Source organism: Diaporthe batatas, assembly GCF_019321695.1.
Source record: "Diaporthe batatas strain CRI 302-4 chromosome Unknown Contig00006, whole genome shotgun sequence".
Taxonomy (NCBI): Eukaryota; Fungi; Ascomycota; class Sordariomycetes; order Diaporthales; family Diaporthaceae; genus Diaporthe; species Diaporthe batatas.
The window spans coordinates 1,676,742-1,702,266 of record NW_025408553.1 but is presented as its reverse complement, the minus strand read 5'-3'; the positions used below and the strand labels follow the sequence as shown (position 1 = coordinate 1,702,266).

At 53.6% G+C, this 25,525-nt stretch overlaps 11 protein-coding genes across 11 annotated transcripts; 3 read left to right on the top strand and 8 right to left on the bottom strand.

Moving 5' to 3' along the window:
• Window positions 1-81: 81 nt before the first annotated feature.
• Window positions 82-327, bottom strand: KVR01_005796 (uncharacterized protein; the record flags this gene model as incomplete). Its single annotated transcript, XM_044793709.1, has 1 exon — window positions 82-327. One exon carries the CDS (start codon window positions 325-327, stop codon window positions 82-84), a length of 246 nt encoding a protein of 81 aa, XP_044644599.1.
• Window positions 328-1,620: 1,293 nt separating this feature from the next.
• KVR01_005857 (uncharacterized protein) lies at window positions 1,621-2,932 on the top strand (the record flags this gene model as incomplete). Its single annotated transcript, XM_044794530.1, has 4 exons — window positions 1,621-1,717; window positions 2,038-2,601; window positions 2,667-2,786; window positions 2,856-2,932. 4 exons carry the CDS (start codon window positions 1,621-1,623, stop codon window positions 2,930-2,932), a joined length of 858 nt encoding a protein of 285 aa, XP_044644660.1.
• Window positions 2,933-3,661: 729 nt separating this feature from the next.
• Window positions 3,662-5,952, bottom strand: KVR01_006347 (uncharacterized protein). The gene is made up of 3 exons (XM_044793062.1): window positions 5,160-5,952; window positions 4,782-5,100; window positions 3,662-4,681 (listed from the first exon to the last, which is right to left on the bottom strand). Exons 1-3 carry the CDS (start codon window positions 5,269-5,271, stop codon window positions 3,787-3,789), a joined length of 1,326 nt encoding a protein of 441 aa, XP_044645150.1. The 5' UTR covers window positions 5,272-5,952; the 3' UTR covers window positions 3,662-3,786.
• Window positions 5,953-7,402: 1,450 nt separating this feature from the next.
• On the bottom strand, window positions 7,403-10,217 carry KVR01_006054 (uncharacterized protein; the record flags this gene model as incomplete). Its single annotated transcript, XM_044783478.1, has 7 exons — window positions 7,403-8,023; window positions 8,125-8,284; window positions 8,352-8,826; window positions 9,014-9,092; window positions 9,165-9,441; window positions 9,632-10,015; window positions 10,111-10,217. 7 exons carry the CDS (start codon window positions 10,215-10,217, stop codon window positions 7,403-7,405), a joined length of 2,103 nt encoding a protein of 700 aa, XP_044644857.1.
• A 627-nt stretch (window positions 10,218-10,844) lies between these two features.
• On the top strand, window positions 10,845-12,121 carry KVR01_006475 (uncharacterized protein; the record flags this gene model as incomplete). Its single annotated transcript, XM_044786848.1, has 2 exons — window positions 10,845-11,223; window positions 11,301-12,121. 2 exons carry the CDS (start codon window positions 10,845-10,847, stop codon window positions 12,119-12,121), a joined length of 1,200 nt encoding a protein of 399 aa, XP_044645278.1.
• A 190-nt stretch (window positions 12,122-12,311) lies between these two features.
• Window positions 12,312-13,945, bottom strand: KVR01_006239 (uncharacterized protein). The gene has a single exon (XM_044786046.1). It carries the CDS (start codon window positions 13,834-13,836, stop codon window positions 12,577-12,579), a length of 1,260 nt encoding a protein of 419 aa, XP_044645042.1. The 5' UTR covers window positions 13,837-13,945; the 3' UTR covers window positions 12,312-12,576.
• A 980-nt stretch (window positions 13,946-14,925) lies between these two features.
• KVR01_005997 (uncharacterized protein) lies at window positions 14,926-16,020 on the top strand (the record flags this gene model as incomplete). Its single annotated transcript, XM_044782884.1, has 1 exon — window positions 14,926-16,020. The coding sequence occupies exon 1, from the start codon at window positions 15,046-15,048 to the stop codon at window positions 16,018-16,020; it is 975 nt and encodes a 324-aa protein (XP_044644800.1). The 5' UTR covers window positions 14,926-15,045.
• A 251-nt stretch (window positions 16,021-16,271) lies between these two features.
• On the bottom strand, window positions 16,272-17,518 carry KVR01_006210 (uncharacterized protein; the record flags this gene model as incomplete). The annotated part of the gene is made up of 2 exons (XM_044790641.1): window positions 16,272-17,143; window positions 17,206-17,518. 2 exons carry the CDS (start codon window positions 17,516-17,518, stop codon window positions 16,272-16,274), a joined length of 1,185 nt encoding a protein of 394 aa, XP_044645013.1.
• A 2,318-nt stretch (window positions 17,519-19,836) lies between these two features.
• KVR01_006453 (uncharacterized protein) lies at window positions 19,837-20,901 on the bottom strand (the record flags this gene model as incomplete). Its single annotated transcript, XM_044786038.1, has 2 exons — window positions 19,837-20,568; window positions 20,746-20,901. 2 exons carry the CDS (start codon window positions 20,899-20,901, stop codon window positions 19,837-19,839), a joined length of 888 nt encoding a protein of 295 aa, XP_044645256.1.
• A 984-nt stretch (window positions 20,902-21,885) lies between these two features.
• Window positions 21,886-23,037, bottom strand: KVR01_006060 (uncharacterized protein; the record flags this gene model as incomplete). The annotated part of the gene is made up of 1 exon (XM_044784210.1): window positions 21,886-23,037. The coding sequence occupies one exon, from the start codon at window positions 23,035-23,037 to the stop codon at window positions 21,886-21,888; it is 1,152 nt and encodes a 383-aa protein (XP_044644863.1).
• An 805-nt stretch (window positions 23,038-23,842) lies between these two features.
• KVR01_005856 (uncharacterized protein) lies at window positions 23,843-25,296 on the bottom strand. The gene is made up of 5 exons (XM_044786233.1): window positions 25,144-25,296; window positions 24,930-25,085; window positions 24,409-24,878; window positions 24,128-24,340; window positions 23,843-24,047 (listed from the first exon to the last, which is right to left on the bottom strand). Exons 2-5 carry the CDS (start codon window positions 24,971-24,973, stop codon window positions 23,899-23,901), a joined length of 876 nt encoding a protein of 291 aa, XP_044644659.1. The 5' UTR covers window positions 24,974-25,085; window positions 25,144-25,296; the 3' UTR covers window positions 23,843-23,898.
• Window positions 25,297-25,525: the final 229 nt, after the last annotated feature.

The following is a 25,525-nucleotide window of genomic DNA, read 5'->3' as shown; positions in this document are numbered from 1 at the left end:
AACTGCCTTAGGGTGCTTCAGCATGACGCTGACTGCCTGTCTACTAAAAGCCTAACGAACTGATCCCACCACCCTCACAGCTCACCTCCAACCGCGGTAGCTAGGAGGGTAGATGGCAGGCCACGCCGCCGCGGGGCTCGGCTGCGGGATCCAGACCATGATGTTGCGGTTCCCCCAGTACTGCTGCTGGGGGTTGATGGGGTACTGACCCTGGTAGAGGTTGCTGAAGAGCTGGGGCCTGTGGCGCTGGGTGCTGTTCCACCAGAGGTCGTCCCTGTACCCGTCGCCTGACGAGGCCCAGGTGCTGCTTGAACCGGAATGAGGCATATTTTTTAATCTTTTTCTCGAACTTTGAACACTTGGGTTATTTTCCTAGTACTTGTTTCTTTTCCTCGGACTCTATCTTTTAGCTGTCCTGACTATTGATTGCTACAGAGAGCACCGAGTTTGGTCAACCACTTGGGAAGCTATCGGTTGGAAGACTATTATTTTATATCTGGACTACACTGCGGTAGGTTGTATGCTCCTGGGGTATTTTGCCTTGCCAGTGGTCTTCTTTTCGGTGACTCACATCGGAGTGGCAGTCACACGGAGTTTCGTCGTATCGCTCGCTCATCATGAAGCTTGTCCACTCGCACTCTCCGGTGCGAACTGGTCCAACCACTGTGAGGGACTTGTCACTGAATGCGCTTTCGCGCTGCAGTTCTGCCATTGATGGGCTCAGGGCTGACCTCCAATGCAATGTGAGCCGATGGAGGTTTGCTGCCTACTTTCCCTTCTTAACATTCCTACTTGTCGGGGGCGCCTCTTTGAGGAGCCAACGTCCACTCACCCAGCTTTTTTCGACCGCTCACCCAGTACAAGATTTTACGTGCAGGGCCCATACAAAACCATGTACCTAACCAGGATTGTCCAGATTTCAGATACTTCAGGTACAAGCTCCTTCTGGACCCCTTCTGGCACGCCTTCTGGCCCACACGCCTTCAGGTACCAACTGAGCGTTCAGGTACCAACTGAGCGTTCAGATGAAGCTTCCCCACCCGACATTGGTTCTTCTTAGAGCCGCTTTCATGCGATTTTCCACCTGCCAAAGACGTACCCGTGCGGTCCTTCCAACTGCAGCCTTCACGGGTTTTGCAATTCTAGCAACGCGATTTCTCTGCATCTATCCTAAAAGAGGATTCAGTCGATTTCAAGCATCGCCTGAACAACGCTACTATTCTTCGAATACTCTGTTTCGAACGCCACTTTGTGGGACCATGACGAACTCTCTCCATCGCGAGCCAGCGGACAGCGCTGCGGCATCCATCGACCCGCTCACAGTCTCCAGTACAGAGCTTCAAAATCTCCTCTGTAACGGCTCTATCACATCCGTGGACCTATTGGACCTTTATTTGAACCAAATTGAGTGTGAGAACCACAATGGACTGAACCTAAACGCCATGCTGTCCATTACGCCCCGCAGCATTCTGCAACAGACGGCCCGAGACCTCGACAAGGAGAGGCAGCAGGGTTCTGTTCGCAGTTTACTACACGGGATCCCCATCACAGTAAAGGCAAGAAGTCATCCTAGTTTCAGGAGTCTCAGCCACATACTCATCAAGGCTCCAGGACAACATCATGACGGGCCCCGAGCTGCAGCTGCCAACGACAGTTGGTACATATGCCTTGAAAGACGCGATTGCCAAGAAGAATGCTCCAGTAGTTGACCGGGTCAGTATGGTTTTTCATCTAACCCCGATCATTGACACCCTGCGATCGATATTGATCGTAATAATAGCTACTCAAAGCCGGCGCTATCATTCTTGGCAAGGCAAACCTGTCTGTGAGTAAAACAAGTAGATTCGACTTCGGAGGCCGAGCAAGATCTGATTGCTTAAACAGGAAATGACAGGGTGGAAAGGCTTTGGAGTGACCACAGGATGGTCAGCTCTGGGTGGCCAGACTCAGAGTCCATACATCGTTGGGGGCTTCAAAGAGGGTGACAAGCTGTTGGGTCACAGTGTAGGCCAAATCAAAACTTGCACACGGGGATAGTGCTTTTGACATTTGATACGGTGCTTACCAAGGTTGAAATCCTGGCTCCTGGTGGTTCGTCATCCGGTAGCGCGGCCGGGGTGGCAGCAGGATTCGCGCCGCTTGCGCTGGCCACCGAGACCGATGGCTCCATTGTACAGCCCGCCAACCGAGCAGCGCTGTACGGCCTCAAAGCCACCGTGGGGCTTCTCCCTACAGAGGGGACAGCTCTATGGAGCTCACTCACCGACAGCATGGGTGGCATGGCCAAGTCCCCCCAAGATCTCGCAGCGCTTTTTGAGGTCATCACCGGTGCAGAAAGGGGCACGAAGACCGAGGACGATGAAGACGGCGCAGCTGCTCCGTGGAGCGGACTGCGTGTCGGATTTGTCGATCCGACCTTGTGGTCGTTCTCACCGGTGATTTGCGATCCCGACCCTATTCTGATTCAGCAGCAAAGGGACGAAATGGATGCTGCAATTGCCAAGATCGAGAATGCTGGGGCGGTGGTTGTGCGATCAGTCCCGTTCCCTTCAATGGACCAACTAGTCTTGGACGGCGACGATGCTCTTGAGCAGCTGTGGAGTAAGCACGACCACTTTGAACATCCAAATACGCGCCATGGACCACTTTGCATTAACTTGAGCCAGATCATGACTTTAGCAATGAGTGGGACGTCTTCTTGGAAGGCTATGATGACAGTAAAATCAAGTCCCTGCGAGATATGGTTGAATTCAACCGACAGAATGCAGAGAAGGAACTGCCTCCACGTAAGATCATTCATAGTAAATTCTGGTACAACAACATGCTAATTCAGATCGTTCTTGGACGAAAAACAGGTTATCCCGGCCAGCAACTCCTCGAAGATGCCATTGAAGAAGAAAAGCGCATATCTGCTGGAAAGAAAGTACGATGAGGGTGTCCAAATCCTCCGGAACGCAGCGCGAGTTCAGGGTATTGACAAGACACTGGCTGCACATGACCTAGACATTATTCTAGGCCCAACGGATGGCAGAATCCCCACCATTGCGGCCGCAGCAGGATATCCGGTAGGCACCATGCCCTTGGGCTATTCCGTGACAAATGGTCGTCCGTTTGGAATGTGTGTCTCGTTGCGGCCGCGAGCAATGAAGACAAGATACTGCGCGCCATGGGAGCCTGGGATATCACTATCGGCAAGAGAAAGGCTCCCCCGCAGTTGCAAAACAAGCGGCTCGAAGTGCAAGACGATCATGAGCACGGCAGCCAGCTTTGAGATGAAATTCGCTGGAGATCATCGAACACCTGGTCGGTGAGTTCGTGGTAGCAATGGATCACTTTTCTAGTCACCAGCCTGGTACGTAGAAGGCTTTGCCGACTGCTACTCGGTCAATCTCTTATCCAGCAGGGTGAGGGCAGACTTCAAGAGGATAGGAATGCTATCAACATCCCGTACCAGAGTGGCCACATGTCCGTGGTCCGCATTCCAAGACGGACCGAGCCCACTTGCTCGACAATGTCGTCCAGGCGTTGCTGGACCGAACGCGGAGGAACTCTTGACCTGATGGTTCAGGAACTGGGACCCGAAGCACTTGAGCACACCCTGATTACCAGGACATGCTACGCAGCGATAGTAAAAAATTTCACATGAAGCAGACCACCAGAATCCAGTATAGCAGTCATATGAACACAGCACTCCAATCTATAAATAAAAAGGGGGAAAAAGCCACATTACAGCAACCCACAGCCACCTCGCCCACTCTAGACAACCGACAGAGAGCACAATCCCACCTAGTTGCCGCCAGCCTGGAAGTCAGCGCCGACGTCGACGAACCTCTTGGCCCGGCGCTCGGTGGGTGCCATGCGCTTGTTGTTCTTGCCGCCGCCGAAGAACGAGCCGAAGCCTCCGGCCCCGGCGCCCCCGGCTCCAGCACCCCCGGCACGCCCGTTTCCATTTCCATTTCCGCCCGTCGCGCCCCCAGCACCTGCTGTGGCACCGCCTCCTGCGGCAGCATTGTTGCCACCGGCGGCGCCCTGTCCGCGGCCGTTGCCTCCACGGCCGTTTCCTCCGGCCGCCGCTCCTCCGGCCGCCGCTCCGTTGCCGGCCCCTCCGGCGGCAGCTCCTCCGGCGGCAGCTCCTCCGGCAGCAGCCCCTGCTCCGTTCGCTCCTCGGTTTCCTCCAGCCTGGGCCTGGCCATTCTGGCCCTTTCCAGCCTTCGCAGCACCAGCACCCGCGCCATTCTGCGCGTTTCCTCCATTCTTGCCCCCCTTCCCTTTACCGCCGTTTCCTGCATCAGCATTCCCCCCAGTGTCGCCGCTCGTGTCCACCGCGTTGGCCTTGACCTGCTTGGAGATCTCGTCGTTGGTGTCCTGCGTGATCTGCGGGTCCGAGTCGAGGATGGCCTGGGCGATGGTGGGGCCCTGCTCGGCGACGGAGCCCGCGGCCTCGTTGCCCGCGACGGCGGCGGCCAGGTCCTGCTTGTTCTGGGCGATCTGGGCGGTGATGCCGGCCAGCGTCTGCGCGGACTTGATGTTGGACGGGTCGTTGTCGGCGGGCAGCGGCTTGACGTCTGTCTGCTGGACCGCGACGCAGCCGCCAAAGTTGTTGGGGTTCTTGCAGCGGACGGTGCACACGTTGCCCTGGGAGGAGCCCGTGCAGGCCAGGTCCTGGGGGAGGGTGACCTTTCTGCGTGGGGGGGATGTGTGTTAGTGACTTTGGGAGGGTGTGGTTGGTGTGTTATGACATATATGGCACACCTGCCGGTCTATGGGATACTAGTACTCACAATTGCATCTCGCCATTCCCGTTGACCTTGCCCTCCTGGACATCCAGTGCAGTCTGGCCGTTGGCACCGAGGGCATTCGACGTCTGGTCCAGGTCGCAGCTGAATGGGCCCTGGCCGGTCTCGTTGACCGTGTTGATGGTCATGGTGACGGTGCTGCCCTTGGAGACCTGAGTGACCTGGTTCGCAGCCAGGGCAGTCTCGGTGTTCTCTCCAATATCGATGTTGCCCCCGGCCATGGTACGGCCACACTCGTTGACGACGTTGGCGACCACTTCGGCCTGGGCGATGAAGTTGGCATCGGCAGGGTCATTGGGGTTGACTGCGGGCTGGGTCAGCTTCCGTCCGGATAACACCATACATCGTCACGCTGAGACATACCTTGGAGGCCGGTACTCGTCCCCTTGTCACCGACCGCCTTCACGATAACGCCCTGGGCGTTGGCCACAGCCAGCATGGCCGAGGTGAGGAGAACTCGAGTTACTGAACGCATCTTGTCCTGCCTGTTCCCTATTCCTCCCAGAAAGAAATGAAACAATATTATAGTTCAAAACAAATGAGTGTTGTGGCAGATCCAAGAAGAGAAAAAACCCCTGCGGTTGTGAAGAAGAGTGACAGACCTGCTGGTGAAGAATCGGATTGAACAGACAGAAAGAATGAGGGAGAAGAGAAAGAAAAATGAGCCGACAGAGATGAGTTTAGTTTGGATTGTGAGGCGTCTTTCACCCCATGAGTTGACAGCGGCAGCCAGGCCGTTTTTGCCAACTTGAGATGATCATATCGTGCAGGCATGCGGCATACAAACGCGCCAAGTGACACAGGCATGGATTGCCCCAAAGGGCTGCGTGCCTGTGTAGGCAACATGCCCTGGTGGTCTGCTACGGATGCCGTCGCAAGTGAGCCGCAAGTCGAAACCCCTGAGTGGGTCGTGGGCGAGTGGGACAGGGGAGGTGCTGGGGGGTTTGGGGGGCTTGGGGGGTGAGATGGGGGCGAGATGGGGGTCAACTCGGTCCAAGTGGATATAGGGCTGTTAGGGAGGGGTTGGTTGTGCAGGCGAGCCGCCGACCCGCAGCCGCCCAAGGCCTCAGTTCGTTGGTGCTTGGGTGAAAGAAAGCTTGTGTGCAGGGGAGAAGCCCAGGTCAATGACAGAGTCAGAAACGAACTTGAAGCCGGCATCGAGACGAGATGAAATCATGCCAGTGGGTTCGTTTTGAGTTTTAGGGGCGCGTCTGCTTCTTTGACACCACATTTGACACCACACGCGGACATTTCTCGGCTATCTATCTACTAGTCTACACCCTCTACTAGATATCCCTGGCGAACATCAGTGCCATCGGCTGGCGGGAAGGGAAAATCATGATCTGTCGTCGACAAACATACATGCAAATCCCAAGGCCGATCGCCGGTGCTTGAACTACCTTGACTACTTCAAGCCTCGAACCCCCGTTCGTACGGAGCATTTTTGGCAAACAGGTGATTTCCTCTGATGTGAGACAGGGAGACAGGGGCCCTCGGTTCCAGACATTCTCGACTCCCTCCTTTTACCTCCCTATTCCTTCCATGCGTGCATACAGCCAAGCCCGAGGCGACGATTTAGTCGCCCAACGCTGCCAACCAAAATCTTACGTGCCGGCAGATGCCGAACCTGGTTCCTCATAGGAGGATGCGAAACTGCCCAATGTAAAATGGTCCTGTCTCGCCATTATGGAGAACAGCGTCAAGTTGCCTGGTTAAGCTTCCCACGAACCCAGGAACCGAGCCTTGGCAGCAACACGCCTGTGCGCTGGCCGGGCAAAAGGGAGGAGCCTGGGAGCATGCAACAATTACTCCGTGCACGAGGTTTGAGCATCAGTGCCCGCAGTATCCATCCATTCAATGCCGTCCCCTCCCTCACCTCAGTTCACCGATCCCAACCCATACAGCCGTGTTCCCAGATCAGCCACCGAGACTCCTCAGGGCCGGCCTCGGCACTTGCCCCGAGTCTCCTCCCTCAGTGGGCCGATTTCCTCTCTGCGCGTACTCGTCTGATGCGAAGGTTGGTTTCGTCTTGTCACCTGGCCTTGGCGTCTCGTCGGGGCAAGCAGCCTGACCTGCAAGGATCTCAACATCGTCCGATAGGGGTCGATGACGCGCTATCTGATCCAAAAGACCGAGGACAGCCCGCACCGGGACTCGGTCGTCCATTGGCTGCTGCGTGTAAGGCTATATGTACAACGCAGATTGCTGCAGGGGAGAGAGTGTGTTATGCTTCCCTAGGTACCTACTGATGAGGCAAGTTTGAGGGAGATTTCGAGGCCGTGGTTGTCTCGATAAAGAGGAGAAAATATCCTTCGCGTAAACTGATAGCAATCTCACCATGCTGTTGCACTTTCACAGGTCAAGGACAAGTTCCAAAGGCCCCAGTGAGTATGCACAAATGTGCCGGACTCTGCCCAAAGGTCAATATGAAGTTGTCTTGAAGCTTGCAAGATGCGATGCGAGAACGAATCACAAGTGAACAAACAAAGGAAAGGCTGGTGATAGGTAGATTACTGTCTATGGAATACTTGTGTGGTTTCTACCGCCTGGATTGTTGACACCCGTTACCGGCTCAAACGCTGAGTCTGCCGAATCATTTACTATGACTAGTGATCCCAATCATAAGAAAGCTCATCAATATCTCCTTGCGGATCTGGTCTGATGGGAAATCGGCCATCCACCCTTCGTCGCTTCGCTGGCGACGGAAACGGGGTACCCAGTTCCACGCTGATCTCACGTTGTTGTTCCCCGAGGCGAGCGCCATGAATGTATCCATCAAGTTTCCACAGACGGCCACGGACACGGTCGATATCAAGCTCCACCAGGTTGCTGGGCCCGCACGACGTCAGAGGCAGCTCGAATAGGAGGCTCCAGTTGCAGTGTCCGTCGATGGCCATCTTGTCCAGCATCCTCTTGGACCTGCGGGCACCATCGGACAGGTTGGGCCTCAGCCGGAGGACCGCGATCGCCTCCCGGCCGCTGCAGACTACTTCGGCGACCTCGAGAGTGTGTCTGCCGTTTGGGATGGGTAGCGCATCTCCGCCGAAGCTCGGGATGTACTTGAGCTCGAGGTCCCCAATGTCGTAGGCATCCTTGACGAGGATGACGTCGCTGCTGCTCACCTTCCCCTGAGAAGCCATCAGGAAAGGGTCGGCAACGATCCTGAACTTCCTCTTGGTACCATCGATGTCGATGTCGACTTTGGGGTGTCGCTCCACGCCGTCTCGCTAACGAACAGGACGATACAGTCGGGTCAGTCTCCGACAGAAACACGCCACATCCATTCCTGCAGGGCACATTTCAACAAAGACCGCACGAAAAAACTAACCTTGCAAAACAGGAGCTGACAGTTTTCTCCAGCCCACTCTCCACCATTGGCCATGGCCGTCCGGATCTGCAAGCCAAGAGCCGCACCGAGGTCGAAGAATTCGTCCACGTCCATGGCGGTGGCATGGCAGCATGCCGCTCCCTCGGCAATGCTCCACACACTGGGTGAGAAGTAGTTAGGCGTCTGATGCTACTAGATCACGAAGACGTCGTGTGAGATACACTTACGGGGCCAGGACCGTGTCCATGTCCTTCGCAACGACCTTGAGGGTAACATCGAACCCCTTCTCGCGAAGCTCATCGCAGACATTGTTCAGCTCAGCCCTCAAGTTCTGGCTGTTCGCACTTCCTCCTGTCAGAAGAACCCTCAGTTTTCTGCCCTCCGTAACGACGTTTCTGATGTTCCGGGCCGCCATGTTGATTGCATCTCGGAAGGCGTTCTCCCACTCAGCCTTGAGCTGTTCGGCCGTGATGTAGACGGCGTAAGACGCCTTCGGGTCCTTGAAGTGGTCCACCAGGTCGGTGTGAAGCCTGTGCGGGTTCTCGAAATTAATCCTGGCCTTGCTATTGAAGAAACCCTCCAGGAGTTTCGCCTTTATCACGTGGCGCCTCTTTTGGGGGTACTTTTTCGGATTCCTCTTCATTGTCTTGTCGATACAATTGCCAATTCCGATCTCCCAGAGCTCGTAGCCACCTCGGACGCCTGTAACCTTTATCAGAAAGTCTTGAAGCGAGTGTGGAAAGTACACATTCAAAGAAAGGTTGAGGAACTATTCGACATGCCGAAAGAGGAGAGGAAAGTATTCATCCTGTTGTTTAGGGGAGCATCAATCGATTTTACAACACTGGCACGTGGAGGCCAATATGTGAGAAGTGCGTGACATGCTTACCAAAATCGCTTCCTGGCGGAGCATGGAACGTAGGCCGGTCGTTCGCAGGGCCCCAATGTAGCTGGGTGTCGGAGCCTCCCTATGTTCAAGGGCCGTCAGCCTCTTGAAATTGTAGGATTGAATCACGGCATTCAAGGGGATAGACAAGTACCATGGAATGTCCACCAAAGTCAAGGACCATCAGCTCATTGCAGGTCTTCAGTTGCCGAAAGTAGTGTTTGATGATGTACTGAGCCTGGGACTGAGCCTCGAGAGCAAATGTTGTCTCGACGCCATCTATCGCCACCGTGCGATCGAGTATGGGACCAAGGTACTCCTGGATAGGCGTCTCGCGTCTCGACCAAGTTTGCGGAACGCACACGGCCAGGGAACGGAGCTTTATGTTCGATGCCTTGCACATGCTGAGGATGCGCTGGACGACCTCGTTACTGTTGGTTACCAAGCGTCAGCACTTGTATTATTCAGACACATGCATATTGATCAGTTGGGAAATGTGTCCCGGGGGCTTTCAGCACATCAAAAGGAGGACGTGATGGCAGTTTGAGAGAAGAAGGAGGGAAAGAAGAAGAGCACATCGAAGTCTGCAACAAGTGATTACAGACATACAAGAAATTGAACAAAATAGTATCCAGTACATCATCGAAGTGTCGTCTGTCGACCTCAGAACGCAGAGATCTGGAGTGGTCGTAGAGAGCTCTCGTGAAAGGGTGACCATCATCATCTTGCGTTCTGAAGTATGGAATGGCCTTGATAGAAATTGTCCTCTTCTTGTCCTGAGCGTCAGCTTCGTAGCCAACGTAGTAAGGAGGGCCATCAAAGGGACAGCACTTCGATGGCCATTCACCCCGGGTGGTTCGTCTGTCACGGTCGTCATCTTCCCTAAAATCTTGGATGCGCTTGATGCCGTCTTCGACTATCCTTCTTTTCCCGGTGGTCTCGTCGATCTTCGAAATTGCTATGACAGCACGAGTGCCCGTGCTTCCGGGGTCAATTGCAGCATATCTGTGACTGGATGCCTTAGCTCATCGAAATTTATTTCATAATGAAGAATTTGTAAGCCTTGATCGCCCAGGTAAGCTTCTGAAAACCCTACTCACCCTTCCAGCGAACCGGGTCTGGGATCTCCACCCTCCAGAGGCAGCGTCCCCAATCGTTCGAGATCGGCGTTCGCCCGCTGGTTCCTCCTGTTCTGTACTTCCAGCATCGAACGAAGATCAAAATGATTTGAAGAAGCCATGCTGATAGAGAGGAAATGCAAACGGGCCTACGCAACCGGAACGCAAACACCAAACACCAGCGAGCTCAGCATGTGTCTAGAAAGGCACGCAACACTTTACGTTGGAAGGTTGGGTAGTCTTGCGGCCGGTGGAGTCTGCCAGAGTACACCAGCCTCTGCCTCAGGCTGCTTCCACTCATTCAATTTGATGCTATGCTTTTTGCAAGAATCGACACCCTCAGGCAGAAGCAGGGACAAAGACGACTCAAGACATATTCAAACAGAAGGCCACCTTCTTCATGCACCTATCCGTTCGGCGACTGTAAGGTATTGGCTAAAGCGTCCATACGTAAAACGATATCCAGAATGAGGCGGTCTAATTCGTTCGCATGGCATGGCACCGGTCTTTGCGCCGGGTCCCACCAGCAAACGGTCAACAAAGGGTCCGTTTGTTCTATGTCTAAGTATCTAACCTCAGATGTACACGCATCCCCGGGCAGCCCACTTGTTATGCTTTCCGAATTCAATTGTCAGAAACCACCACAGTTCCTATTCTTGAGAGCGTAATTTTGTGTGTTCTAGTTGTGATACTGGCACATCATCAGATTGTTAACGATGGCAGACTCGGAGAGTCTGGCTCCAAGGCCCAAGCGCCAGCGGTACACCACGACAGTTTTTGACGCCGAAGAGATGGAAGAAATGATCTTGGATGTGTTAGAAAAGTCTAGAGAGGGTATCGACACGAGGCTTGCCAAGTACAACGACTCGATCCTGCAGGCTCAAGCCAAGAAGAGGCAGCGATTCATCGACTACTGTGAATCTCAGATCGGCGGTCTCCCGGAACGCCACAGGTCATCACTCGCCACGAGACTGCTCTCCAGTGAAGATTTCTCTGTGAAAATGAACTTCTCTGAACTGCATACCTCGAGCGCGAAGTCCCACTTGACCTGGAGCTGTGGGGATGCTTCACTATCCGACCCCTCGTGGAGAAAATGTGAGCTGGATAACATGTTGAAAAAGGACGCGGATTACCAGGAAAGATTTCGTCTCTAACGAGCTGACATGACCAAGTACTTGAACAGTTTGCGAAAGGTGCTGCTGAAGCTCCGCCACCATCGACAGGAGAGCTCGCACGGAGTTCGCTAGCAACGCGCAAAGGCCCGTCTCTGCCCGCCCGAATCTCACTCCCAACAGGGAGGCCAGCTAGACCTTCGACATCCACAGCGCTAGCTGAGGACGATGAAGACCCGTTCGCGATGCCGGAAGACCAGGATCCCCTCTCTTTCCCAGGCGTGACGATCTCGAAGACAAGAGTTACAACCAATACACGGCGCCAGGTCGCTCCGCCCGGCCGTGAAGCCCAGCCAAGAAAAGGACCACCGGGGTCGTTTGGCGGAGGCGTGCCATCCAAAGGCCGCGGCCCGAGGTGGACCCAACAAGAGATGGAGAAGCTCAGATCTCTGTGCTTCGGACAGCCCGACGCCCGGAGGACACCACAGTCCGCCTTTTGGAAGAGCGTAGAGGCACAGATGCCGGGGCGGAGCAGACTGGCATGTCGATCGAAGTGGACGACGATGCCTCAAGCCAGACGCAAGCAAGAGTCTAGGAATAAGGATGGGTACGCTGTCAGGCCGAAACGAAGACCTTGGTCACGAGAGGAGTTGGAGCTGTTGGAGCAGGCTCGCCCGCGGCCTGGAGAGTCGGTCAACTGGGCCCGCGCCCGGGCGTTGCTTCCGGATCGTACGTCTAGCTCTATCGGCAGAATGCTCACCCGGGGCAGTCGCAGATTCCGAGCCCGCCAGACGCGGAATGGGGCTCAGCCCCGAGGAGGGCCACCTACTGCGGCTGAAGAGGTCAGCCAAGAGTCGGCGGGGGGAGATAGAGCGCGATGAGAATGGGAATGAAACGATGAGAATGGGACTGAGACGAGCTCCATTGGAGAAGTCACTGAGGTCGACGGGAGACTCGCCGATTTTACCTTTAACAACTCCGAATGTTGGTGGGAATCACTATCTGCAGGTGGATATAACCAGAGACTCACCCGTCAACGTGAAGGGCGGCTTGAGGTAGCAGCTGGAGCATGAGAAGTCATTGTCGACGGACTTGATTCTTGCCTTGCCTCCACCTCTCCTGGCCATGTAGTTATTTTGCAGCAAGAATATGAAGAGAAGAGAAGAGAGAATCGAATGTCGCCACGTCAGAACTAAACTTAGGTATATGATATGCTTCCGTCCTTCCCAAAGATAACCATACACGCACGCTGCTTTCGCACATTACAATTTGAATGTAGTAGATCACATGAAAAGCATCATGATGTCGTGACCGTCACCCGAGCCGCAGCCCAGCATCACAGATCCAACGCCCCCGCGGCCCAACACTTGCCAACCCAGCAAGCGAGCAGCGACTCTCTGGAATGCGCGCTCATGCTCGCAGCGACGCGGGACAGGTCCAACCTGCCCTCGGCGCTCTCGACGGCCACGACGCGGCCCTTCCCATCCTTCCACTCATACCCCTTGCTCCGGCCGCCGAGCCCGAGCGCGCCGCGCCTCTTCTCGACCGAGAACATGAGCCGCCGGTTCCACTCGAACTCGGGCTGGTAGCCGTACCTGGCGGAGAGCTTGGACTCGCCCAGCGCCTCGCGCTCGCGGTCGCTCTTGCGGGTCATGTACCAGAACTTGCAGCCGCTCTTGCGCATGAAGCCCTTCCCCATGCCCAGGAACCCGCCGCCCTCGAACCGGATGAAGCCCCTGGTGCCGCTGCCCTCGTGGTTCGGGTCGCGGTGCATCTCGACGCGCCACGAGGGGCCGAAGCCCAGCCCCGGGACGCCGAACCCGCCCATCAGCTGCATCACCTGCAGCAGGTACAGCGTGTGCTCCTCCTCGTAGCGGAGGAAGCGGCCCGAGCTGCGGTGCGGGTCGCGGCTGAAGGCCAGGGTGCGGCTCTCGAGGTGGTCCAGCTGCCTGATCCGGAGCTGGTACGGCCGCCCGGCCTTGCTGAGCCGCGCGTCGAGCTGGTACGTGGGCGTCTGTGGCGACGAGCCCGAGGATGAGTAGATGAGGGGTGAGTGGAGGAGGTATGTGGCCGCGGTAGGGTCATGGCGTGAGTAGCCGGGCGGGATTGGCGGCCTCGGATGCAGCGGGACGGGCTCTGGGATGAATTCCTCCTGTGTTGGCGAGTAGGCTGGTGATCGAGGCTCCGGGTAGTCACATGGTGATGATGAGGGGACTGTGAGGAGGTCGCTGGATGAGACTGGCTGTGCGGTCGAGGGTCGTACTGGCGACATGGGCGACGCAGGCGAGAGCGGTCCGTCGCTGGTGCGTGATGCTCCCCTCAGGGCATCTCGCAGGATGTTGTCCAGCCCGATGGGGGAGAATGGCCCCCCGGAAGATGTTGATGGCCTGCGGCCGTTGAGCGCCGACTCATCGATTGTTGACATTGAGAACGGCCGCACCGCACTCGCCCGTGGCCGGAGCGTCCGCGGTCGCGGGCTGGGCGAGTCCTCCCTCGGCGGCGCCCATGTTACCCGCGGCGGCGGCGTGTAGCCCCATTGGAGGGCCTCGTTATAGGAGGGGAGCTGAGGCTGACTTGGTTCTACAGCTGCAGTCATCTCATTCCGCACTGCAGTGTGAGGTTTTTGCTTCCTTGGTCAGTTGCTCGACCAGCTTCCAAGATTGTTGTTGTAGTCAAAATTGTCCTCAAATACGGTGCAAGACGCGAACACGTTACATCGGCCAGCGAGATCGAGATACACGCTCAGGTAATCACACAGGGACGGAAAAGGAGGATCACCCTGGTCAGGGGCACACGTGGTCAGCACTCGCAGCCTTATATTGCGGCTTCATGCGAGGCGTCCACAAGTACCAAGTTACGCACTGCGCCTCAGAATACAGTTTTGCGGCTGCTCATAGGTGTTTTGCAGATGCCAAGGTCGTACCCCAGGTTTCATGAACGTGTCTGTGTCCAGGCATGTGACTAGTTAGTGCATATCCCAGTAGATTCTTGTGGCTGCTCGCGTTCGATTACCAAGCTCTTGGCGGGCGCTGGTGTGGGCTGTGGGCTGAGGAGCGCAGGCACCCGACTAACCCGACTATAAGGGGTTGAAGGGGGCGCATGAGGCCGAGGGAAATAAGGGGTTCTTGATCCCAGCGAAGCACCAGCCTCGCAGGCCTGGGTGATGTGCACCCTCACGCCACTTGTCAGGCTTTTGTGTAGGACAAGGTGCAGCAAACAGACCACAGTCAACACGCGAGGGCTGACGACATCACTTGAGCATGAAATGTTCTGGCCAGCCTGGCCAGCCAGGCAGTGAGGTTCCGGGAATTTCCCACGGCGGCCCGAAACCCACTAAGAATAAGTGCGGTTATGCAAGCTGCACGGGAGGGCTAGACGAGCCGCAACTGATGACAGGCCCGCAGCCCGATGCAGACTCCGTGCTGGAATAAGCACTAGATATCTGATCGGCCCTGTCCAAGAAAGGGTATAGATAAATCCGGGCCGTCCGCCGATTCAAAGTCCGCCACGGAGTTAAAGCTGCCCAAAGCAGTAGACTTCGAGCCCGGGATTCGCATTCACTACTACCATGAAAAGTAGTGGAACATCCGAGCCATCCGGGTATGACCGCTATGACCGCTACGACCGGTACGGAGTTGGAGATGATGCTTTAGAACTAGCTGTCGTATAAAAGGATGGCACAATGGAGATTCTTGGCAGTGGGATCAGCGTTCATCACTCATAGGTTATTGTTGAGCAGAGAAATAATTACGCCACAGACGAAGAGGACGTGTGAGAGGCAGGCAAACCAGCACCAACTACCACCATGGCGACGAGAACACCCATAATAACCCTCGAGGAGCACTTTATGTCCGAAGCTGCCGAGGCCAACCCGCACGCGGCAGATGAAGCACTCAAGAAAATCCCGGGGCTCTGGGACAAATTCACCGAGCTCGGTCCGCTGCGCCTCAAGGACATGGACGCGGGCCAAGTCACCCTCCAAGTGATCTCCCACGGGCCAGGAGACCTGACACCCGACCAATGCCGCGCCGCCAACGCCCAGCTCGCCCAGGCGGTCCAGACACACCCGGAACGCTTCGCTGGTTTTGCCGCGCTGCCGATGGGGCACCCGGCTGAGGCGGCGACAGAGCTGCGGCGCACGTGCTCCGAGGCCAAGTTCCTGGGCGCTCTCGTCGACAGCCACACCGAGTCCGGAACGTACTACGAGGGCCCCGAGTATGATGCGCTGTGGCAGGCGGCGTGTGAGCTGGATGTGCCGATTTACATACACCCAACCTGGCCCTCGGAGCGCCAGTCCAGCACTTACAGATCGAAGGCAATCCCGGACCAAGTGTCTGCAGCGATATCCGCGTTCGCGTTTGGCTGGCATAGCGACGTCGCGGTACATGTGCTGCGGCTGTACGCCGGCGGGGTCTTTGACCGGTTTCCAATGCTGAAAATCGTAATCGGCCACTTTGGCGAGATGGTGCCTTTCATGCTCCAGCGAATAGAGCGAATATCAAGCCGATTTGGAAGGACCCGATCGTTTCGGGATGTCTGGGATCAGAATATGTGGCTTACGACAAGCGGGAACTGGGCCTTGGATCCCTTGGCATGTATCTTGCGGAACACTAAGAAGGACAGGATCATGTACAGCGTGGACTATCCGTTTGCGAGCAGCGAAGATGGGCTCAAGTGGCTCGAAGAGCTTGAAGGAAGCGGGTTGGTGAGTAAGGAGGAGCTGGAAGGAATACGGTGGAAGAACGCAGCAAGGCTGTTGAAAATTGAGGTGGAGGCTTGAGCTGATGTAGGCTTTTGATGCTGTGATATTGAAAATCTCACCTTAGTTTTCTAAATCATGCTTCGAGGTCGGGCATTCATCTCACATCGACCAAGTGTCAGTACGACAGTGCGTCCTCGTGGCTTTCAATGTGGTATTCGAAGTCTTCATTTCGGCTTTGCCTTGGATTGAGCAACTCTTGGCCTCGTGCTTCCCGCCAAGTCAAAAAGATAGCATGACCCTGTTGGGTCATGTCTCAAGGACTAGCCTCGTCACGGTAATGTGTCGAGCAAGGTGCATTCTACGCATGCTTCAGGCTCGGTGCCTCTCCATATCTTTTTGATCCCCAGCTCACTCTTCGCCAGAAGCTTCTTCCATTGAGCCTCGGTACGCTCCAAGCCACCGATTCGAAACATGGTAAAGTCTCTGACCGCTTCTTGCATGTCGATGCTAGTATCGGAAAGGACCAAGTCAGCCAACATCAACTTGGTCTGAGGGCGTGCCTTCAAGATAGGGGTCAGCTGGTTGAGGATCACAGTCATGGATTCATCGTCCCAATCGTGAACGATGTGGCGAAGATAATATACGTGCGCATTCGTAATCGGCTGTGGCTTGAATATGTCGTGGGCCATGAATTCGACACCGCCGGGCGGGCCATCAGGTACGGCATCGAGCACTGCCTGGAGATCCTGCACGATGATCCGGCCCTTGAGACCAGGGTTCTGTCTGCGGACCTCCTCCATGATGTGTCCTTGACCGCCGGCCACGTCCACAATGGCCACGTCTCCATCCTGGATGTTCAGCTTTTCGAGCTCGCTACTGAATGGGTAAGCAGTCGGCGCCAAGGCCCCGGAGCTAAGAGACCTCATGCCTTTGACCATATCCGCTGCGCGGGCTGAATCCTGGGTCAGGCGGATCCATCTATTGTAAGGCGTGTCTTCGAGGTGCTTCTCTGGGAGGAAGCATTTCTGCTCAATGGAGTGGCGGACTGTTGGAACGACCTCTTGAAGAATGAATCGGTTGAAAGATACATGATTGGGGTCTAGGTATGGACGACCAAGATGCGTGAGACCATACGTAGGTTCCTCATGGTCTAACGCGTCGAAAAGGAGTCCAGCTGCAGTCATCTGCCGCAAGATTCGGACTGTGACAGGATGGAGTGCGTAAGTCAGTGTAAATTCAGGATTTGTTTGTTGGGCCACGGACCGGTCGCTGCTGTATCTGATTTTGTTTCCTTCGATATCTCCGAGAGCGTGACGAATTTTCTGTCCCGCAGCTTTTCCCAGATACCCAGAGTTGCTGCGATGTCGATAGAAACCGCCACATTGAACTGAAACGCACGGGGCCAGACTGCTGCATCGGCGTCTTCGATGGAGGCAATCAGCCTTTTACATTCGATTAAAAGGGTTTCCCTGGCTTTAAAAACTTCGCACGCCTCAGACGTATCCAGTGATTCCGCTGCAGCATTTATGCCGGCAACGAGAGCAAGAAGTTCTTTTCGAGTTGCCTGAGATCCCATCGTGAGGTAATCTCCCACGCTCGGGTTGAAATGATGTCGTCAAAAGGGCTTCTGTGGATTTCTTCGACCTGGAATATTGAAATAATTCTCGTTATCCATGGTTTGATTTATTCTTGTAGGTGTCATTAAATGACACTCCGCTCGCTTAAACAGAGACCTCGCCTGCAAGTGTCTGAGTGTAGTGGTCTCATTCTTCATTTCCATATGACAGGCGTCTTTCATCCCCGAGACACAAACGTTGGGGTCGAATACTGACGAGCCGCCAAGGACCGCCGGGTTTGATTTTCTGCGTCTTGTGTCACAAGGAACCTTGCTTGTGTCCGTGGCCCCTCTGATCAATTGATAATAAGTATTAGGTGTGAATGACACACGAGCATTGCGAAAAAGTTCTCAACGGCAGTTCATTTCCACCTGCATCCCGGACAGTCGCACACAAATCCCCACATACGCTGCGTTTCTGCCTGCCACTCGCTGCGACTGAAGAGCTTGTGATCCAGATATCGCAGCGTGATCTCCTCACCTTCCTCGATGTCTCGGATCGAAGTAACGACCTTGTTTCCTTCTGAAGTCTGTCTCGACCTTGTGTTTGGCTGACATGCGTGGTTGATGCGGCTGGTTGTGAGAAACAGCCTGCCGATCCTCCAGTTCAAGCCGCCCCCGGGCAGCGCCGTGGAAAACACATTTGTCTCGAATGTGCAATACAACCGTACGACAAAGTCAAGCTCGGCATCGTCAAATTCGACACCTAATTCCCTCAAGTTGAATCGGAACCAGTCGTGTGTTCCCTCTTTGACGTGTGGGTGCAGGCCTGCGAACTGCCGGCGGGGATCGATCGGAAGACGCACATATTGGCTTAGGAGCTGGATCAGTACCACGCTTATTAGCTCGACAGCCTCTTCTTTGCTGGCCGGCTCTTGTACTGTTTCTTGGACAGATAGCGCGAAGGGATCGTCCAGCACAAGACTGCCGGCGGGAATGCGACGGATGGCGACTGCACCCATCCCTTTGCCTGGTATCTGCCGTATCATGAATGGTGGCCCTGCTCGACGTCACCACCCGTTAATAAAAGATCCATTGCATTGTTGCAGTGATCGAAAGTCCTACCTTTGACACTTGGTAGGCATGGCTTGGAGATGGAATTGTTGTGAAGCGGATCATCTTCCGGCACCGCATCCAGCATTCGTCTGATGTAGACAGGGATATTCTCCTTATAGTTATCTCTGTCGACCTGCATAAGACTTGCTAGGACGTGATCGTAACCAAGGTGCTCTTCAAATTGGTCGTTCTCCTGCAGTTCTGGGAGCAGCCTCTCTAGCTGTGATGGGAAAACATCATCGTCAAGGTCCATTTCCAGGATATTGAATATTATTCACGCTTTGTAGACCGTGAAGGAGCGTGTATCTGGTTCAAGCTGCCGCCTGACTACACATTCACTGCGCCAAGACTGTCACAAAGTTCTGTGCAGAACGCTGCAAACAGACCGTGAAAGGAAACCACCACCACGTTCGCCCTTTTGAACAATTGGCAATAACAATTTCCAAGCAATTAAGCGATTTTCTTACTCATGTTCTCCATATTCATGCTGATCGATGGATCCGGCCTGCATCTGACATCAGGTCCGAATCGGAAAAAAATGACTCAGATTTGACAAGAAGACCCATTGTTCCGTGGCGTTTACTTAGAATGGCAATAGGTCCCACTTGGTTTCCATGAATTTCTATATGACGTCAAAATTCAAGCTTCATTAATTCAGAGGATTTTGTTCCTGTTCACCGACGCCTGAACATCATGCCTCCGATGGCGGAATGTGAAAGTGGTCACATCGAACAAGTAAAATCTACGATAGCCCTCACAATACCTATTGTGATGAGTCCAGAAACCAGTTAGTTTTGCTGACATTAACTAATCCATCTGCCTTGTCAACACAGCCAATACAACAAATTTGAGGAGCTTTGAAAGCCCTGCTTATACGAGTGTGTACAGGAAGAGGTTGCCAAAATTGGCATTGAGCATAAGACACCACGTAGAATGCTCAGCAATATCCAATGTTCTAGCAGTTTAAAAGTACTATGTGATTCACAGGCCGGAAGTTGGCATATGCCGAGACATTCTCGCCCTGGAGAATTACAGAGTTGCACCCGAAACACGCAATATATCTCATTTTCTTTTCTGTTCCTCCTACCCTCGACTTCCCTGGCTTTGCGCTTACCACATGAGCTTGAAATACAACTTGACAATCCAGCACTGCTCTAGGTTAGTCGGCAGCCAAACCAAGAGAGCTCTGCGACCGGCCTATCTCGTGGCATGTATCGACTCGTTCAAAGCCTGACAGGATGCTGATTGTACTTGACCTTCCTCTTCCCCAAGACAGTGTTGTTTATGGTTGAATTGAGCCCACATCCCGCGTTAACACATGAGGAAACAGTGTGGATCCATTTGATCTGTCCCTTCTCGACCCGAAAGAGGTGGCTGTCCGGCATCGCCTGGTCGGGAACGGTACGGTCGAGCCCCGGGAACCCAACAAAAAGGTCCACGGCACCGTACTCCTCGTCGATAATGTAGCGGCGGTAAGGGATCTTGATGCTGCTGGGCATGCCGCCGATGGTGCAAGTCTCGCCGGTCGGGTTGTTCTCGCCTGTGTATGCGCCGCCCTCGAGCCGGGCGCATGTCGGGCCGAACGGAACAACCACGCTCACATTGTTGAAGCGGTCGAAGTAGGCGTCACCAGCGGCCTTGATCAGTGCCCGAGAGTCCCACTGCTCGGTTGGGATGGGGTCCCAGTTCTCGATCGAGTTCCAGTAGAGGTAACCTGTAGCGTTGAAAAGCCAGTCACCTGAATCTGTCACGATCGACTCCATGTGCGATATCTCCCCGTCATCGGTGTAGAGAATACGGGTGCCGATCACGTAAGGATGGTCTGGGTCGGTCACGATGAGCTCTGTAAAGGTAGCGCACTGGACTGTGTCGTGAATGCTTCGGTTGTGGTCAATGTTAAGGGACTGGGTCAGAATGCCTGTCTTGATGTCCATGGCTTGGCCATTCTCGGAGTACTAGGTAGGTTCAAGTCAATGTCCAGCCTTCCCCGAACGTGCCCAGGTGTTTGGAACCAAAGCAACCGCCAGATCTCATTTTCTGGCTGGTCGACGTGGCCTAGACAATCCCTCGAGAGCAGCTGTGCCCCGAGTGCCAAACGCAAGTTGATTGAAGAGCGTCTGTGAGGTACTCACTGTCGCCACGTCAATGAAAGGGGGCATATCCTCCACGCTCCCAGTCGCCTGCGCGTCAACATATTGGATAGCCAAGTCCTTGAGGTCTTCTCGGTCACATGCTGCCGAAGCAAGGGTAGCAATTGATGCTAGGAGGAACAAAGCGTAAGAGCGCATCTTCTTCTTGGCTACTCAGCGGTTCAGTTGAAGAGGTGTGGTTGTGCTGCAATTTCCAGCTGCTTAGTTTACGTTTACTGGGAGGCCCTCATGTTTTTATAGTTACGTATCTTCCCATATTAGAATCGTCTCCCTGACAAATGGCATCCAGCCCTGAGGTTTCTCTCAACACTCTTTCCATCGTTCTCAACACTCTCCTCAGGCTGTGAGACCATGCTACCCCTCATAAGATCCATGGAAAGCGAAATTTTGCAGCATCAAATCCCACTATAGTCACAGTTCTAATCCAATGTTTCTTTATCCGGAGCGATTCATGTGGGGATATTTATATTGACGAGAATTGTTCAATGCCCGTCCACAATCGGGCGGAACAAAGTTCTAATCCCCGCCTGCCTTGAGGCGTTCTTCCATAGTATTGCCTAAGTGGCTCGCTCTCCAGAAATGAACCTGCAGCGGGGACGATGATTTGCCGAATTGCATTTTGCCTAGCAGTGTAATGCCAAGTATTCGTGGGACAAGCGAAATGCACAAACCAAACTTCACACGTTTCTTTGTGACACTCAAAGCTGTCAAAGGTCTAGAACTTTTCAGCTTTGTGAGATCATTTCGGCGCGAGCCGTTCCTATGCCAAATGCCGCCACCGTGGACATCCTGGTGGCACTGCCATATTAGTAAGGAGTGTAACTATGTAGACGTAAGTGTTCGACAATCACGATGTATGCAACAGGCTTAGAGAATATCTGAACTTGTTCACTAACCAAAGCCTTTGCCGGTATACGATTTCTCTTAACCTTCGTAAATCTATAAAAGTTACCTCTTCAAGCACAAAGACTCACAATAACTCAACAGCTCAGAAATGACCTTTGCTTACTTGATGTAGAGCGAAATTCTAAATTATAATCCAGCTGGGAAAGCATTCACAACTACATAGGTACTTAAGCAAAATGAGAGCCTCCGTTCTTGATTCAAGCCCACAGACTGCATCTAGATTCTTGGAAGAAACTCAGTAGCAGGCTCCATAGGCTGCGCTGCCTTGCGCGCATACTCACGCTCGGCCGCGTTGCAGTATGCATGCAGATCCTGAAGGTTGAGCGGGCCCAGGAAGTTGCTGAAATCGCCGCCCTTCGCGAACGAGGCTATCATGGCGGTATACTCAGGACCGTCGAGCTCAGCAGCCCTGACGAGCGCAATGCAAATCCGCACGAAACAATGGTCTCGCTCTGCGTCCCCAGAAGCGTGGGAATAGCGAAACTCAACGGTAGCAGTGGGGCAGAGATCTGCGTTTATGTCGCGGTAATCATGGTCCCGGATGCAGAAGGCGCCCCGGTGGTGGAAGTCCTCCATATCATCACGTCCAAATGGGACGAGTAGCTGCTCTTGAAGATCTCGTAAGGAAGGTGAGGCCCATATTCCAAGGAGTGAACGGCGGACGTCGGCTGAGAGAAGGCCGGGTGGCACGAGAGAACTCATATTTGGGCTTGGACGGCGCGAGGTAGGCACACAAGCCGTTTGAGAGTACTTGGAGACCGAAAGACACCACGGGCCATCGCGCCTGAACGATTCACAGCACCTCCACAGAAATTCCTCGCAGATAAACACGAGTGTGGCTAGTTTCTGGTATCCAACCAGGTCTAGATGTGTTGTGCCGACGTGGACATGGAAGCTGCACGAACTATTCAGATTAATCCTCATGGATGCCCGAAGCTTTCTGTATACCTGAGCAACCTCGTCGAACTCGTGCTCGCCTAGGAAACGAGATGAAATTTCTGCAGGGTGCCTCCAGTAGTTGTAGTTTCCTCTAACGTCCTCTTCCGGCCTTGACTGCAACGAGCCCTCGTAACTGCACGCCCAAAAGTGGGAATATGGCAGGGCATGGCCTGCTGAAAGATTGATCCCTAGATCCTTTGCGAGCCTTTGGTAAGTTCGATAGTTATTGTACTCAAGTTTGACAATCGGAATAGTGTCCTCTAAGAATCCCACTATGACAGAGCCGATAACGTCGCCACCCAATCGGGGGTCAGATTCTTTAGTATAATAGAAACGATCATCTTCCGGGTGCGAGTCAACCCCCTGGGCTTGTGGAATGATGAACTCGAACTCGACACCGAATTTCATGGGAACTTGGCTTACAGACATGCTATAAGACTTCCGTTCTACTTAAAAGTGTATGAAAACCGTAGTCGGTGCTTTTCTACCCTTTGAAAAAGATTAAGCACAGCCAATTGCTTGATAGGGCGAGTAGAAGTTTCCTATGCCAACGTACAGCAAGAGCTTGAAGATTATGTACATATATATAAGATTTTCTTCCACTCACACAAGCTATGTTCTGACCAAACCGCATTGTTTGGGGATAAAGGCTTTGTTGGTGCTCTTTGTCAGCGCCTTTGTTTTCTTGTCATGCAGACCTCCCTTTGCTCCACTCTCCCGTCCAGTCTACCTAGGTAGTTTGTCATAACTCAGTCTCAGTTTAGAATCTCGGGAGGGACTGCTCCTCGGGGTTGTTGAGGAGCTTTGAACTACCTAACTACCAGGAATTCGAATCCCCAATATTCTTCTTCTGGCACAGAAGCATCAATTGGGGGGGGGGGGGGGGTGAGTTTCATCTTATGCTCCGATTTGGCATGCCGCTCTCAAGTATGACACATTTCAAGACCTCCAAGCTTCCGTACAAGATGCGCACGTTGCAGTGCTTGCTGACTTGTAACACCCGGCCAGTCTTCGAACAAAGAATTAATGAACCTCTTCTGTTCCAGCGCCTGTTCAAAAGTACCTTTCGGTAAATGATTCAAAAAGAAAAGATGGTCTAGTTCAAAAAAGAAATTCATTCTCTAGATATATTACAAGCTGTACGTGGTTTCGGCTTTCATCCAGAAACTATGAAAGGCGTGTGTGCTCCGTTAGTATAGTAGTTAACGGTTAAAGCTGGAACTTGTAAAGTATCTTTCGTAAGTAGCACTTCTCGATTGTGTTCTATCTACCCTTTCGCCGAGTCGCGTGCTACAATTGAAAGAGAAACTCTTCCGCGGTGTCCCTAATGAACTGGGAGAAATCAAAGTCAGGCTCCGCGGGATCTTGAGACCGCACACTTCTCATGTCAATTCCCGAGATATTGCTTTCTATGGTCGTTCGAACCTCCTCATCGAGAGCTTAAAACACAGTGCCAATTAGTTTCGGGCTTCTGCAAGAGCGGATCTAGGTACTGTGGATAGCTCCAGAGCAAACGTACCCATCGAATCAAACACGTTCAAGAAGCGAAGAAGGCATTCGCGGGCTTTGTGACTCATCAAGCTGGGGCGGCCTATGAGTCGGAGACTTTCGAGGCTGTGGTCAAGCAATAATCGCACTTCCTTTGCACGAAGGCCGTCTAATACTGCTATGTCACTTCCAAGGCCCTTGATGTACAGTAGAATGCCGAATGCATGAAGAGAAACGGTGAACACTTTGTTGGGTGAGACTTGTTAGGGCATGCACATGTTGTGAAGGGGTAGACAAGACTGTTATGCTTACTGGCATAGTTGCAGATAAACCAAATCGGGTTCTTCCCAAAGGCCCAGATTCGGGCGCCATGAGTCTCCTGGACAATGAACTGTAACTCCTTGGCCGACTCGAAATCGGCATGCAGAATCTCTTCAGCAGACTTGTGGATCACCGAGAATGGTGTGTTACTGAGCCATAGCCTTTGTCCCTCGGCCAGAGCCACGGACAGGATAGGAGCGTTGATAAAGAGCTTGGTCAGGTAGTAATGCACGGAGAGAATGATGCTCCAGCGTGAAGCTGCTGACACCCTAGCCTCCCCTCTTGGATCACTGGGTTGCAAAACCTGCATGGTGTGATGCAGGTTTTCGCACCACTCGTCTAATTGAATGGTAAGATCTAGCCTGGCGGTCATTATTTCTCTCGGCGAACTTCGGCCTGGTCCGTCAATGTTGAAGTCGTACAATTTCTCCACCGCCGAGCTCTGGATGGCATGGATATCGCTGCCCAGTTGTAAGTAAAGATGCTGGTGAGGACGAATGCTTCCAACTGACATGAGATTTCTGAAAAAGAGGCCTTGATCTGAGAGACTCGCCATGTACGAGCCTCCGACGGGCGGGTTTGGGATGGCAATTGAGGTTTCAGGCAAGCTGACTCGGATATACTGGGGCGCAATCAGAAATGGTCGACCTAGAAGGATTGCAAGTTGTCTATTTCTAAAATTAGCTAGAAGTGACAATTGTGGTCGTGATGTGCGACCGGTCTTACCTGTCTTGATTGATGATACACAACCAAAGCCGTTTGTGCGTCTCGCTCTCAGCCCTATTTTCATAATATGACGGCGAGTGCAATCCCAGTTGGAAAGCGGCTTTAACGGCTAGGCTGTGGGTAGTCCAGCTCTCTATAGACCGCTGATGATTTTGTTGAAAGACTGAGAGGAGTACGAAGGACTGAACTGTCGAAGTTGTGAGCCACTTAGTAACATCCGCAGGTTCAATTTGACCAGCAGCCTACCTGCCTCAATATCCGCGCCTTTCACAGTATGCATATCGAGTAGACGGGAACACCGATCATAGAAAAGGAATGCATTGTCGCGCCCCAGAGCCGCAGAAGCATGGGCCAAGATAATGTTGACGAGAGCGTATGATGA

What these genes read in the sequence shown, in the direction of transcription:
- KVR01_006239 (XM_044786046.1), bottom strand. Translation starts at nt 13,836, where the DNA reads ATGACTGCAGCTGTAGAACCAAGTCAGCCTCAGCTCCCCTCCTATAAC.
- KVR01_005856 (XM_044786233.1), bottom strand. Translation starts at nt 24,973, where the DNA reads ATGGCGAGTCTCTCAGATCAAGGCCTCTTTTTCAGAAATCTCAT. An exon ending in CTCTTTTTCAGAAATCTCAT is followed by an intron (nt 24,879 to 24,929) that starts GTCAGTTGGAAG and finishes ACAACTGGGCAG; the next exon opens with CGATATCCATGCCATCCAGA. An exon ending in GTTTATCTGCAACTATGCCA is followed by an intron (nt 24,341 to 24,408) that starts GTAAGCATAACA and finishes CACCCAACAAAG; the next exon opens with TGTTCACCGTTTCTCTTCAT.
- KVR01_006347 (XM_044793062.1), bottom strand. Translation starts at nt 5,271, where the DNA reads ATGCGTTCAGTAACTCGAGTTCTCCTCACCTCGGCCATGCTGGCTGTG. An exon ending in GACGAGTACCGGCCTCCAAG is followed by an intron (nt 5,101 to 5,159) that starts GTATGTCTCAGC and finishes CCCAGCCCGCAG; the next exon opens with TCAACCCCAATGACCCTGCC. An exon ending in GGGAATGGCGAGATGCAATT is followed by an intron (nt 4,682 to 4,781) that starts GTGAGTACTAGT and finishes CCCCCCACGCAG; the next exon opens with AAAGGTCACCCTCCCCCAGG.